Source organism: Peromyscus leucopus, chromosome 2 (assembly GCF_004664715.2).
Source record: "Peromyscus leucopus breed LL Stock chromosome 2, UCI_PerLeu_2.1, whole genome shotgun sequence".
Lineage (NCBI taxonomy): Eukaryota > Metazoa > Chordata > Mammalia > Rodentia > Cricetidae > Peromyscus > Peromyscus leucopus.
Genome location: NC_051064.1, coordinates 19,141,628 through 19,154,533, shown reverse-complemented (window position 1 = coordinate 19,154,533; position 12,906 = coordinate 19,141,628). Strand labels below are relative to the sequence as shown.

Below are 12,906 nucleotides of genomic sequence, written 5' to 3'. Positions count from 1 at the left end.
CGCCCCGAGGGCGGGCCCCCCCCCCCCCCGAGGCCGGTCCCCGGTGCCGCTGCCTCCGAGGCCGGTCCCCGGTGCCGCTGCGCCCCCCCCCCTCCCAGGCCGGTCCCCGGTGTCCCTGGAGGCTGCACTGGGCCTGAGAAAGGCTCTGGCCCCATCACGTCCAGGCAGGTGACAAGTCGATACAGAACCACCCAGCGCCTTCCTTAGGCGATTTTACTCACCCACTGGTTCTTCCTCCCACCCCCCAAAACAAAATTTAAATTAATTAGGGATGATTTTGTAGGCAGGTGGACCTGAGTCCCAAAAGTTACAGTATAAATTCCAGCTATGTAATGTAGCTGGAAGCCAAAAAGCTGAAACAGCAAGGGAGGTCTGTTGCTGGCTGGTGGAGTTTTCTTTATTTCCCGGCATCCTGGAGTTTGCACACACCCTCTCCTCAGTGAAGTCCAGAGGAAGGCATAGATTCTGGATCAGGCAGAGCTACATCCTTCTGTCTCTCCTCCAATGGGACTTTTGTCGTCTCTCCTCTCATAGAATTTTGTGGATTAAAAAGACAGCCATGATTATAGGTAGTAATATTTCAGAAACTATTGAGTACTTACTGTGCATCAAGTTTTGTTCTAAATTCTTGAAATATTTAATCTCGTAGTTGTGTGATTAAGGTACTTATACATAATCATTTAAGCATAGTTTTGACACTTCCATATACCAACAGTTGAATTTCTGGGTTTATTAAATGATTTTGATAACTATGTATATGCTTGGTAATGGCTGTCCAGTGTTTTGTAAAATTGCAGTGAAGTACTGGCTGTTATCCATTATAGATACATTATCTATCTATCTATCTATCTATCTATCTATCTATCTATCTATCTATCTATCCATCCATCTATCTATCTTGCAGTGTTTCTGATATCTATCTCCCCTACCCTTGCTAGTGGAAATAATGTTGAGAAAAATTAGAAAAGCTTGTTCCAATCCCTTGATTTACCTTAGAAAAACTCTGCTGTTTTAAAAGGAAATAGAATAATAAAATCAAATTGCATTATAAACATGCCTTAAATTATCAGTATTTTGCTTATTAACTTATTCAAAACATTTGCTGGTGAATATAATGTGTCTGGAGTTGTGTTTGTCTTATTTTTAGAATTGCTATAATGAAACATCATTAGTGTATTAGTTAGGGTTCTCTAGAGGAACAGAACTGAAAAAAGAAAAAAAAAAAAAGAACATTTGATTCAGGCCTCACAGTTCCAGAGGGTTAGAGCCTGTGACCATCATGGCAGGGAGCATGGCGGCAGGCAGGCAGGCAGGCAGGCAGGCCTTGGAGGAGTGCTAGCTGAGAACTTTTTTTAATTTTTGGTTTTTTGGGACAGGGTTTCTCTGTATAGCTTTGACTACCCTGAACTCTCTTTGTAGACCAGACTGGCCTTGAACTCACAGAGATCCACCTGCCTCTGCCTCCCAAGTGCTGGGATCACTGGGATTAAAGACATGCACCATGAGAATTTACTTCTTGATCCACAACCACAGGCAGAGAGACAAGGCAATGGTGCTGGCTTTTGAAACCTTAAAGCCCATCCCCAGTGACACACCTCCTCCAACAAGACCACACCTACTAATCTTTCCCGAATAGTCCCACCAGCTGGGGACCAGGTATTCAAATATATGAGCCTACGGGGCCATTCTTATTCAAACCACCACAAGAATGGTGAAGAAAAGAAACATGATTGTTGTTACCATGTGTTTTATGGATTAATGGAATTTTAAAGTACAACATGCTTGATATGTCTATGTGGATAATTTTTTCTTTAGATTTTTGTGTTTAAATTAGTTAGAGAAAACATGCTAGCATTATAAAAATTGACATATGCTCAAGTTGGCACAGTTCAGTATAAACCTTGAAATTTTTTTCAGTTTCTAGCTGTTTCCTTTTCTTTTTTGAGGACTGAGAACTGTGCACAGGCGTGTGTGTGTGTGTGTGTGTGTGTGTGTGTGTGTGTGTGTGTGTTACTCTTGCCTGCGTAGGTGTTTGTGGAGGCCACAAGTTGATGTTGAGATGTCTTTCTCAGTCACTTATCCGCCTTATTTTTTTAAGATGGTCTCTCATTAGACTTGGAGTTTTGGCTAGAACAGCTGGATTAATGGAGATGCACCTCTCTCTGCCTTCTATCTAGAGTTACTGCTTCATGCTGCCTCTGCAGTGGCTTTTACATGGGTTCTGGGGTTCCCAGCTTAGGTCCTCATGCTTGTACACACCCACTTTATTCAATGAACCATCTCCCCAACTCCAAGTTCTCTATATTATTTTTAGTTTATATGTATGATTGTTTGCCACCATGTATGTATGTGTACCATGTGTATACTTGGTACCTTTAGAGGCCAGAAGAGGGTGTCAGATCCTTTGGGACTGGAGTTATGGACAGTTCTAATCACATTCATGGATGGTTTCTATTTTGGTATTTTTCAGGTTAGTATTGCTGAAGATGAGGCGATCTGCAGCACCAAGTCAGGTGCAGGGAAATTCTTTTAAAAAACCAAAATTCATACCTCCAGGAAGAAGTAATACAAGTCTGAATAAAGAGATGATAAAGAAGGGTCCAGATATAAAACTATTTCAGGTAAATAAAAGAAGGGAATCATAATATGAAATGTATATATTATTGCCTAAAACTAGGTATGGTGCTTCATATTTGTAATGCAAGCACTTGGAAGGCTCAGGCAGGAGGATTGCCTTACGTTCAAAACTAGCTTAGGCTTCATAATGAGTTCAGGCCAGCCTAGTCTGTGTAGTGAAACTGTCTCAAAAGCAATTGAATAAATAAAACAAAAAACCAAAAACAACAAAAACCTACAACAAAAAAGTAAAACCTTGTTGCCTATTAGAACTTTCAGTGTCTTCTGACAAAATTCCTAGAAATAATAATGTGGCCTTTTTTAGTAGTGCTGGTGGACATGTCAGAGGAGCAGCACATGGCAACTGAGCTTTAGGAAGCTAAACGCTGATGGGTGACTCTCCCCCACCCTCAGATAAGCAAGCCCCCCACCCCTGAGGGCCTCAGCTCCAGAATGTCTCATGCACTGCTGTGCCTTTCCATGTTTGCCGCTGCCAGTTTTCTCTGGTGACTGGCATGGTGTGAAGGGTGTGGGGAGATCCCCACTGCCTTTAATGTAGTGTGATTATCTCTTGGAAATATCCCATTCTAATGGACATTTTTACCTGTGGATTATTATGGAGCCGATTTCCTCCTAAGCTGTACTGTTTAACTGAAGCAATAATTTTATACCATAATAGTGTTATTTTAAATAGAATTTTAATGATTAAGGATTTCTAACAAATATAATAAGGGATTATGGTAGAGGTTAGTTAAGTGGGAAAATCAATACAGGTAAAGGTAAAGTATAGTGTTGCCCCCAGCCCTGTAGCAGGGGTTGCAGAGGATAGAAAATAGGAACAAGGAAGTGTCACGTAGCTAGGACTTAGGAGTTTCTCTTGAGGAGCCGTATAGACTGTAGTGTAGGTTAGTGACTAAGAAAAACAATAGAGTCCTAGAGTCAGGAGAGCTCAAGTTCTTTTAATCTTGTTTGATGCTGGGAAATGTGTTCACAGGTTTAGGTGTGCATCATCGCTAAAACAAAGCTTTCAATAATGACTTCATGTAACTAAAAAACAAAGAATTAGGTGGTTAAGATAATTGGGCAGGAGTTTAAATTATGAAAAGTGAAACTAGTAACCTGTTTTTCTGGCAATTATAAAAACTGTTGCCTATGTAAACAGTTATGGCCGAAAGATTCCTGATTTTGTGAGAAGTGTAGAAGATGAACGTTTAACTGAATGTGGGTTTCTCAGAAAGTCCGTAAAGATGTCGTTAAGAAATGTATTGGGGTTGACTTGTTCCAGAAAAATGTTTTTACAGTGACTATGTAGTAACTGTAACTTTTGGCTAAGGGAAAATCATCCTCTCTGTAATCATCTTGGTGTGGGAAATATAAAAAGGGTGTCTGAAAAATAAGAAGTACAAGAGAAGCTTTTATCCCTCAAGAAAGAAGTTTGTGTGTGTTTTCTTACTGACTCTGCATATCGTTCCCAGGCTCTGACCTGTAGAAGGCTGGACCCTCTCTAAGGTAGTAAATAAAAATCTTTTCAAAGAGGTGGACTCTTAGACAGCCATTCTATGGATTGGTGGGGAGGCTCCGTGGGTAGAGGCACTTGCCACCAAGCCTGACAACCTGAGTTTAATCCCCAGGACCCACAGGGTGGAAGGAGAGACTCCCTAAGTTATCCTCTGACTTCACATCTGTTCTGTGGCATGAGTGTGCACACACGCATACCTGCAGAGTACACAATAAATAAATGTAATAAAATGTCTAATCAGTGTTCTTTCAAGTTATTGATTTGATGAGTTGAAACTTGGGATAAAGTGGTTTTAAAGAGAAAAATACATAAATAATTTATATAATTATTTCAGACTTTTACATCATCATCATGATTATTATTTTTCTTTGCTGGGTTGAACCCAGGACCTTGTACATGGTAGGTAAGTGATCTTTGATGGAGCTACAAACTCGGCCTCTAGGTGCCCACAGAGGGCAAAAATGGTGTTGGATTCCCTGGAACAGGACCTATAGATGATTGTTATCAGCCATGTAGGTTTTGGGCATTGAACCCAGCTCCTCTGCAGGAGCAGTTAATATTTTTGATTGCCTTCACATCCCTCTAGTTCCCAAAGGATTGTTTTTGTTTTGGGTCTAAGAAGAAAGTTCTTATGTGCACAGGAGGTATGTAAAACATAGAAAGTATATAAATTCTTTCTACTCTATAATTTTTTCTATTTTATGTTTTAGATTTTTAAGTCTTAATTTTTTACTTTAAATGTTATGTATTTTATGTGTATGAGTGTTTTATCTGCATGTACATCTGTGTACCACTTGCATGTGTGGTGCCCATGGAGGCCAGAAGAAGGCATCACATCCTCTCAGACTGAAGTTATAGACAGTAGTGAGTTGCCATGTGGTTCTGGGAATTTAACCCAGGTCCTCTGGAAGAGTAGCCAGTGCTCTTAACTGCTGAGCCATCTCTCCAGCCCAAGTCTTACTTTTTTAAAATGTTATTTGGTGGTAAAGCATATAGCATAAGCTTTATTATCATTCATTCGTTTATTTAGTCATTTATTTATTTATTGATTGATTGATTTTTTGATTTTTCGAGACAGGGTTTCTCTGTGTAGGTGTGCGCCTTTCCTGGGACTCACTTGGTAGCCCAGGCTGGCCTCGAACTCACAGAGATCCGCCTGCCTCTGCCTCCCGAGTGCTGGGATTAAAGGCGTGCGCCACCACCGCCCGGCCATTTATTTATTTTTTTTATTCATTTGTTTGTTTGTTTTTTTAGTCAAGGTCTCTGTAGCCCAGATTGGCCTGTAACTCTGTGTATCCCACGTTGACTTCCAAATTGCTTTGAGCCTCCTGTCTCTATTTCTTGAGAACTGAGATTATGGATACCTGGTTTTTGAGATTTTAAATGTACAATTAAGTGACATTGATAGCTTTCAATTGTACAGCCATCCTCATTGTTGCCAAAGATTTCTGAGCAGCCCAAACAGAAATTTGTACCCATTAAACAGTAACTCTGTACCTAAAACTACTAAGTAGGCATACTACCCTATTCTTACTTTGACTCAGCCTTTGGTTAACGACTTTTATTTTCCATGGATTTCCACTCCTTCATATTCTGCAAAGAAGTGGAATTGTGTGCTTTTTGCGACCTGGGGGCCTGGCTTATTTCACTTATATTTTCAAGGTTCATCTATGTTGTACCATATACTCAAAATTACTTTATTTATTTATTTACCTATCTATCTATTTATTTATTTACTCATTCATTCATTCATTTATTTTCCAAGATAGGGTTTCTCTGTGTAGCCTTGACTGTCCTGGAACTTGCTCTGTAGACCATGCTGTCCTGGAACTCAGAGTTCCGCCTGTCCCTACATCCGAGTGCTGGGATTAAATGTGTGCAGCACCACCGCCTGGCATTGGAATTTAATTCTTTTAGAACTTTCTTATTACATTATTTTGTATATTGTATGCGTGGGTGTGAGTGGTCTGTGTTCCAGTGCACATGTGTAGGTCAAAGATAGTTGGTTCTCTTCTTCCATTATGTGGGTTGGGAACCAAACTCAGGGTATAAGTCTTGATAGTAAGTGCATTTATCCACTGAGCCATCTTATTAGCCGCCCTCCTTTTTTTTTGAGGCAGAGTCTCTTGTAGCTCACACTGGCCTTGAACTTGCTATGTAGCTGAGGATGACTTTGAACTTCTGGTCCTCCTCCCTGAGTGCTGGGATTACAGGTGTGTGCCGTCGTGCCTGTTTTATATGGTTCTGGGGCTCAAACCCAGAGTTTCCTTCATGCTGGGTAAGCACTCCAACTAGTTAAACTCCAGCTCAGAACTTTAAGTCCTTTTCTTGGTTTTTAATAGATTTTTGAATTCTTGATTCTACTTTTTTTTTGTCTGAATATTGTAGGTGTAACCATCTTATTAAATAAGAAACACAGAGCCAATGCAAAGATGAAAGCCCAAGAGGTCAGAGCAATAGCTAAGAGCTAAAAACCTTACCCTTCACTACCCCTCTGTCCTCAGCAAGAGAGCTACTTCCTGTCTGTTTGTCTTTTTTATAGACTTTCTATTCTGACTTTTCATTGGTTGTAAACCCAACCACATGACTTCCTCGTCTCTGTCTGTCTGTACAGACCTCCAGGTCTTCTATGGTTGGTATTGAGATTAAAGGTGTGTGTCTCCATGCTGGCTGTATCCTTGAACACACAGATTTGCCTAGCTCTGCCTCCCAAGAGCTGGCATTAAAGGCGTGCACCACCACTGCCCAGCTTCTGCTATGGCTTGCTATTAGCTGTGACCCCCAGGTAACTTTATTTATTAACATACAAATAAAATCACATTTCAGTACAATTAAAATATCACCATATTATATGAGTGGTTTTCTTTTTTAAAATTTTTATTTTAATTTTATATACATTGGTGTTTTGCCATGGGTGTCTAGTTCCCTGGAACTGGAGTCACAGACAGCTGTGAGCTGCTGTGTGGGTGCTGGGAAAGTGAACTCAGGTCCTCTGGAACAGCAGTCAGTGCTCTTCACCACTGAGCCATCTCTCCAGCCCCCTTCTTTCTTTTTTAATTTTTATTTGTTCGTTTATTTATTTATTTTCGAGACAGGGTTTCTCTTTGTAGCTCTGGCTGTCCTGGAACTCACTGTGTAGACTTAACTGGCCTTGAACTCAGATTTGCTTGCCTCTGCCTCCTGAGTGCTGAGATTAGATCCCATGGGTCACCATATTGGCTAGAGTGGTTTTCTTAAAAAAAAGGAAAAGAAAACCCTGCATTTCTATAATTGGCCAAATCCAAATATATTATTAGTACTAACCAAACTGAAAATTCTGGAACACTTTAAGGAACAAACAGGCTTTATGTTTACTAAGGTTTTTGTTTTGTTTCTCCACACTCAATACTGGGGGTTGAACTCAGGGCCTCCCAACTGAGTGATATCCTCAGTAATGAGCTGTAATTTTTGTGTGGTGGAGCATGCTGGGATTGAATGTAGAGCTTCACGAATGCTAAGCAAAAGCTCTACCATGGAGGTATGTCCCTAGTTCTTTCTTTTTTTTTTTTTTTAAAGATTTATTTATTTATTATGTATACAACATGTATGACTGCAGGCCAGAAGAGGGCACCAGATCTCATTACAGATGGTTGTGAGCCACCATGTGGTTGCTGGGAATTGAACTCAGGACCTCTGGAAGAACAGTCAGTGCTCTTAACCTCTGAGCCATCTCTCCAGCCCCCCTAGTTCTTTCTTTTAGCAGCTTTATTTTGGATATAATTTACATATTTTACAATCCATGTCTACAATCTCTACAATGCAGTGTTTTTTTTTTTTTTTTAGTTTTTATTATATATTTATTTTTGTTTTTCAAGATAGTTTCTCTGTGTAAGAGCCTTGGCTATCCTGGAACTTGCTTTGTAGACCAGGTTTGTGGTATTGTATTCCCCCAAATATTGTGCATGCTAATAAACTTATTTGTGGTCAGAGACAGAACAGCCACAGTATTAAACATAAAGGATAGGCAGTGGTAGCACACTTTAATCCTAGCATTCCTGAGGCAGAAATCCATGTGTTCAAGGATACAGACAGGCATGGTGACTCATCATGCTTTTAATCCCAGAAAGCAAACCTTTAATCCCAGGGAGTGGTGGTAGAAAGCAGAAAGGTATATAAGGCGTGAGGACCAGAAAGTAGAAGCATTTGGCCTCGTTAAGCATTTGGCTGGTTAAGCTTTCAGGCTTTGGAGCAACACAGTTCAGCTGAGATTCATTCTGGATGAGGACACAGGCTTCCAGTCTGAGGAAACAGGACCAGCTGAGAAGTTGGCCAGGTGAGGTTAGCTGTGGCTTGTTCTGTCTCTCTGATCTTCCAGTTCACCCCAATACCTGGCTCCGGGTTTGATTTTATTAATAAGAACTTTTAAGATTCATGCTACACAGGTTGACCTTGAAATCACATCTGCCTGCCTCTGCATCTTGAGTGCTGGAATTAAAGGCATGAGCCACCACACCTGGCTCAGTGTTTAATAAATTTATAGAGTTGTGCAGCTATCAGTAGCCATATTCATGACCTCAGAAGGAAACCTTACATGTTAACCTCCACTCCCTTTCTGTCCAAGTTCTCCAGATTCGACACGGCTAATGTATTTTGTCTCTATCCTTGCCTGTTATTGACATCTCATATAAATCAACTCAAGTAATACATGTCCTTTTGCAACTTGCTTAGCTTTTCCCTTTAGCCTAATGTTTTCAAATCTTATCCATGTTGTAGTAGATGTCAGTAGTTAATTTATTTTTATTGCTGAAATACTAGTTTTCTCTTGCTCTCATGACATATTGCCATGGATTTATAGACAACAGAAATATATCATCTAATTTTGATAGCAAAAGGTAGAGACAACCAAGAATCCATCAATAGGTAGATGCATGAGGAGCAAATGTGGTATATACACAAACCTGAATGCTATTCAGCTATGCAGGGGTACATGTGTTAGTTATTTTTCTGTTGCTATGCTAGAACAGCATGAACTTGTGAAAGGAAGAGCTTGTTTGGGTTTAAGTTCCAGAGCAGAAGAGTCTATAGCGGTGGGAAGTAACAGGGCAAGCAGCTGGCATGGCAGCAGGATTAGGAGGCAGGGGGTGAGCTGAAAGTAGGGTGAGCCTATGAATTCTCAAAGACCGTCTCTGCTGATGTACTTTGTCCAGCAAGGCAGCACCTCCTAAACGTCCCCAAACAGCACCACTAACTGGACCAAGTGTTCAAATGCCTGAGCCTAGGGGGCCATTTCTCATTTACCTCTCCACACTGTAGTACCTTGCACAGGGCTAAGACCAAGATGTTGATAAGGCCTGTGTTGACGTTTGGAGGATTTAGGGAAGACTCCATTTACTTACCTGATTTCTTGGTCCTTCTACCTCTGCTTGTTCAGCATATCCTACTAGGACGCAGAAGCTGCACATCCAGCCTCTGTAGGTCACTGTGGTCTCCTTTTCCATTTTCAAGCCAGCACTGGAAACTGCTGTTTCTCTGGTTTTCTGCAATTGGAACTCATTTGGTTAGATTGGTTTCATTTGGATAATGTAAGATAATCTCTCTTAAAATCTCTAGCTCTTAACACAGCTTCTGAGCCGTCTTTGCTGCATAAGATAAGATGGTGACATATCTGTAGATTCTGGGCACTAAATCATCTTTGAGAGTTTCTTTCTCTTTTTTTTTCTTTTCTTTTTTCTGGAGCTGAGGATTGAATCCAGGGCCTTGTGCTTGCTAGGCAAGCGCTCCACCACTGAGCTAAATCCCCAACCACTGAGAATGTTTATTTCACCCACAACACTTAATAATATTTTGTTGTATTCATTTGCCATGTTTTATACATTTCATTTATTAGTTAAGGAGTATTTGGTTTGTTTCAACTTTCCTTCGAAGGTACTGGAACCTAAACTCAAGGCTGTGTTTGGTAGGCAAGTGCTCTGTTATGGAGTACTTGATTTTTTTCAGACAGCATGTTGCATAACTCAGGCAGGGGTTGAATTGCTGTGTAGCTTAGGTTGGCCTTGAACTTGTTATGTATCCTAGGCTGGCTTTCAACTTGAGAACCTAGGATCTGGAAGAGCAGCCTCCTCTCCCTACCCAGTACCTATTATAATACAGATATATAGAAACTGGCAGGTTGCTTTAAATTTAGAGTCTATTATGTAAAAATGTGGGAACTTAGATTTAATTCATGATATATATATATGTATATATATATATTTTATATATATAATTTTTTTTAAGGGCACTGAACAGTCACAGAATGATCCAGGTGTATGCAGTTCAAATCTTGGGCCTATGGAGGGAAGCACTAGGGAAATGGATCGTGGGAGTAGAGCAGATCCACTTCATACAGGTAAGACAGTGATTTTACTATGTTTATACTTTCATGTCATCATAGTGCTCTAGAAATGATTATTCAAGAATGGATGTTAATTTGATAATTGTTGATGTAACACCACGAGATTTTTTGCTTCAGATTATCTGTTGACAAAATTTATCTTTAGAAGTTGAATGTATAACCATTTAACTAAAGGACTGTAGCTTGGTGGTTAGAGTGTTTGCCTTGCATGGCAAGGCCCTGGGTTTGAGCCCCAACACTGGCTAAGTAAGAAATCAGACAACTTCCAACACCATGTAATTGAAATCTTGTATTTTGTAATAGGTGTATGTTTAAGACTTTATAGGAAAACTGTTGATGGTACAGTCATTAAGTACTAATTAATTGTGTTTAAAATTCTGTAGTGAACATGTTGATACTACTAAAGTTGATGAGATAAGCTTGAAAAAAGTAAAGCACAACTGTGGTAAGGTCTGCAGATGGTCAGAGAGACTGGGAGCGAGATGCAGAGTCAGTGAGCAAAATACACATTTTTTTCCCCCCCTGAGGGATAAAAGCTTTTTCTTTTTATTATTTTTCTTTTCTGTTGCTTGTTCTACTCTATTCTTTTTCTGTTCTGTTCTTCTACCCTGATGTTTCCCTTCTTCTTCTTTCCTGATGACTTCCTTCTCACTTATTTTTTTCTCTTACAGCATATATATATATATATATATATATATATATATATATTCCAGCAAAATCTTTCAAGCAATAAAATAAATTACAATGTGGTTGCATTTATTTTTTAAGTGAACAATCATGGTGACTACAAATAAAAAATAACATGTTTCCCATTTCCCTTACATGATTAAACATTTTACATATTACAGGTGAAAAACAGATTATCTCCAAGAACCTGTATACATTCATATTCAAGCAACTTGTTATAGATTAACAGAGTATAAGCAAGCAAGACATTTTTCTCAGCCAGTTTTTTACTGGCAGGCTGCCTTTTGCATTGATCCTTAAGAAAGGATCAATGACTTTATTATTTATCTCAAAAGGTAATCTTAAAAGAATCACAAATTTAAACTTCTGTATATGAAAAACAGTGTCAGCTCTACTTTAAATCCTCAGGGTTCATACCCACTTATCAACAGATTTTTATATCAGGAAGCTGAGGGCAGAAATGGGTACAAGGAATTAATTATCATCCTTGATCACCAACTCATCCTAGCAAGAATTGTACCTCAGCCAGCAATAGCCAGGCTGCCATTGTTTTTGTTCCCTGACCTCAATGAGTCCCTCATTCAACTATCATAATTGTGTCTTTCTAAACTTTAAATTGTTCAAGATTTTCTACCTTAAAGCCATTAATAAAAATATCTTAACCTAACCTTAAGTCATATTTAAAGCTTTGTTTTAGCTATGGTGCACACAGAAACCTGTGAACTCATCCATCTCCCAACATTAAGATTAAAAGTACTTGAGCTAGCCTAGCTTCTGGGACTCAGTTGTTTTCCTTCATCATTAACCTAAGCCACAGTCTATGTGGCTCCTCAATAGAAACTCATAAGTCCTAGCTATGTGACACTTCCTAGTTCTTATTTTTCTATCCTCTGCAATTCCTGCTTTATCAGGGGAGGCAATACTATATCCTACCTTTACCTATGTTAATTTTCCCACTAAGCTAACCTCTATCATAATCCCTTACTACATTTGTTAGAAACCCTTAATCATCAAAATTCTATTTACACTAACACTATTATTGTATAAAATCATTGCTTCAGTTAAACAGTACAGCTTAGGAAGAAATCATCTTCATAATAATCCACAGGTAAAAATGCCCATTAGAATGGGATATTTCCAAGAGATAATCACACTACATTAGAGGCAGTGGGGATCTCCCCACACCCTTCACACCATGCCAGATACCAGAGAAAAATGGCAGCAGTGAGAGGGAGAGGGAGAGGGAGGGAGGAAAAGAGAGATAGATTCACCCATCAGTGTTTAGCTTCCTAGTGGGCTGAATTCCTGAAGCTCAGTTGCCACCTGCTGCTCTTCTGAAATGGCTACCAGCAAAGATCAAATCAGTCAGATTTGAATTATTAATGCAGGGAAACCAAACATTTAACCTATGTTTCATCTCTCCATTGTTAAATTGAGTTACACTAATTATGGTTCCTTTGTATCTGCTAGAGATACAGGCAATTTAAAAAAATAAAAGTGAGGTAGTTCCCAGAGTTTATTCAGCCTTGAGAAAGGCATAGTTTTATTCATGTTTCTTTGAATGAACAGGTGCTGTGAGCTGGCCTCAACTCTAGGGCTGCTGAATTCTAACTGTATAATCACTTAGCCTTTCTGTGGATTCATTTCTTGTAGGTAGAGAAAGGGCTTCTGTGTTTTCCTGGTTAGCTCTCCTGCTGCATGTATGTACTTT

General features: G+C 39.5%; 1 protein-coding gene across 2 annotated transcripts in view; it reads left to right on the top strand.

Moving 5' to 3' along the window:
- Rad54b (RAD54 homolog B) overlaps nt 1-12,906 on the top strand; it is a 92,090-nt gene that overhangs the window by 399 nt on the left and 78,785 nt on the right. For both annotated transcript variants that reach the window (XM_028871586.2, XM_037202393.1), the window contains exons 2-3: nt 2,471-2,621; nt 10,391-10,502. In XM_028871586.2, the coding sequence (XP_028727419.1) occupies nt 2,487-2,621; nt 10,391-10,502 (247 nt within the window). In that variant the 5' untranslated portion in view covers nt 2,471-2,486. The remainder of the gene's footprint in view (nt 1-2,470; nt 2,622-10,390; nt 10,503-12,906) is intronic.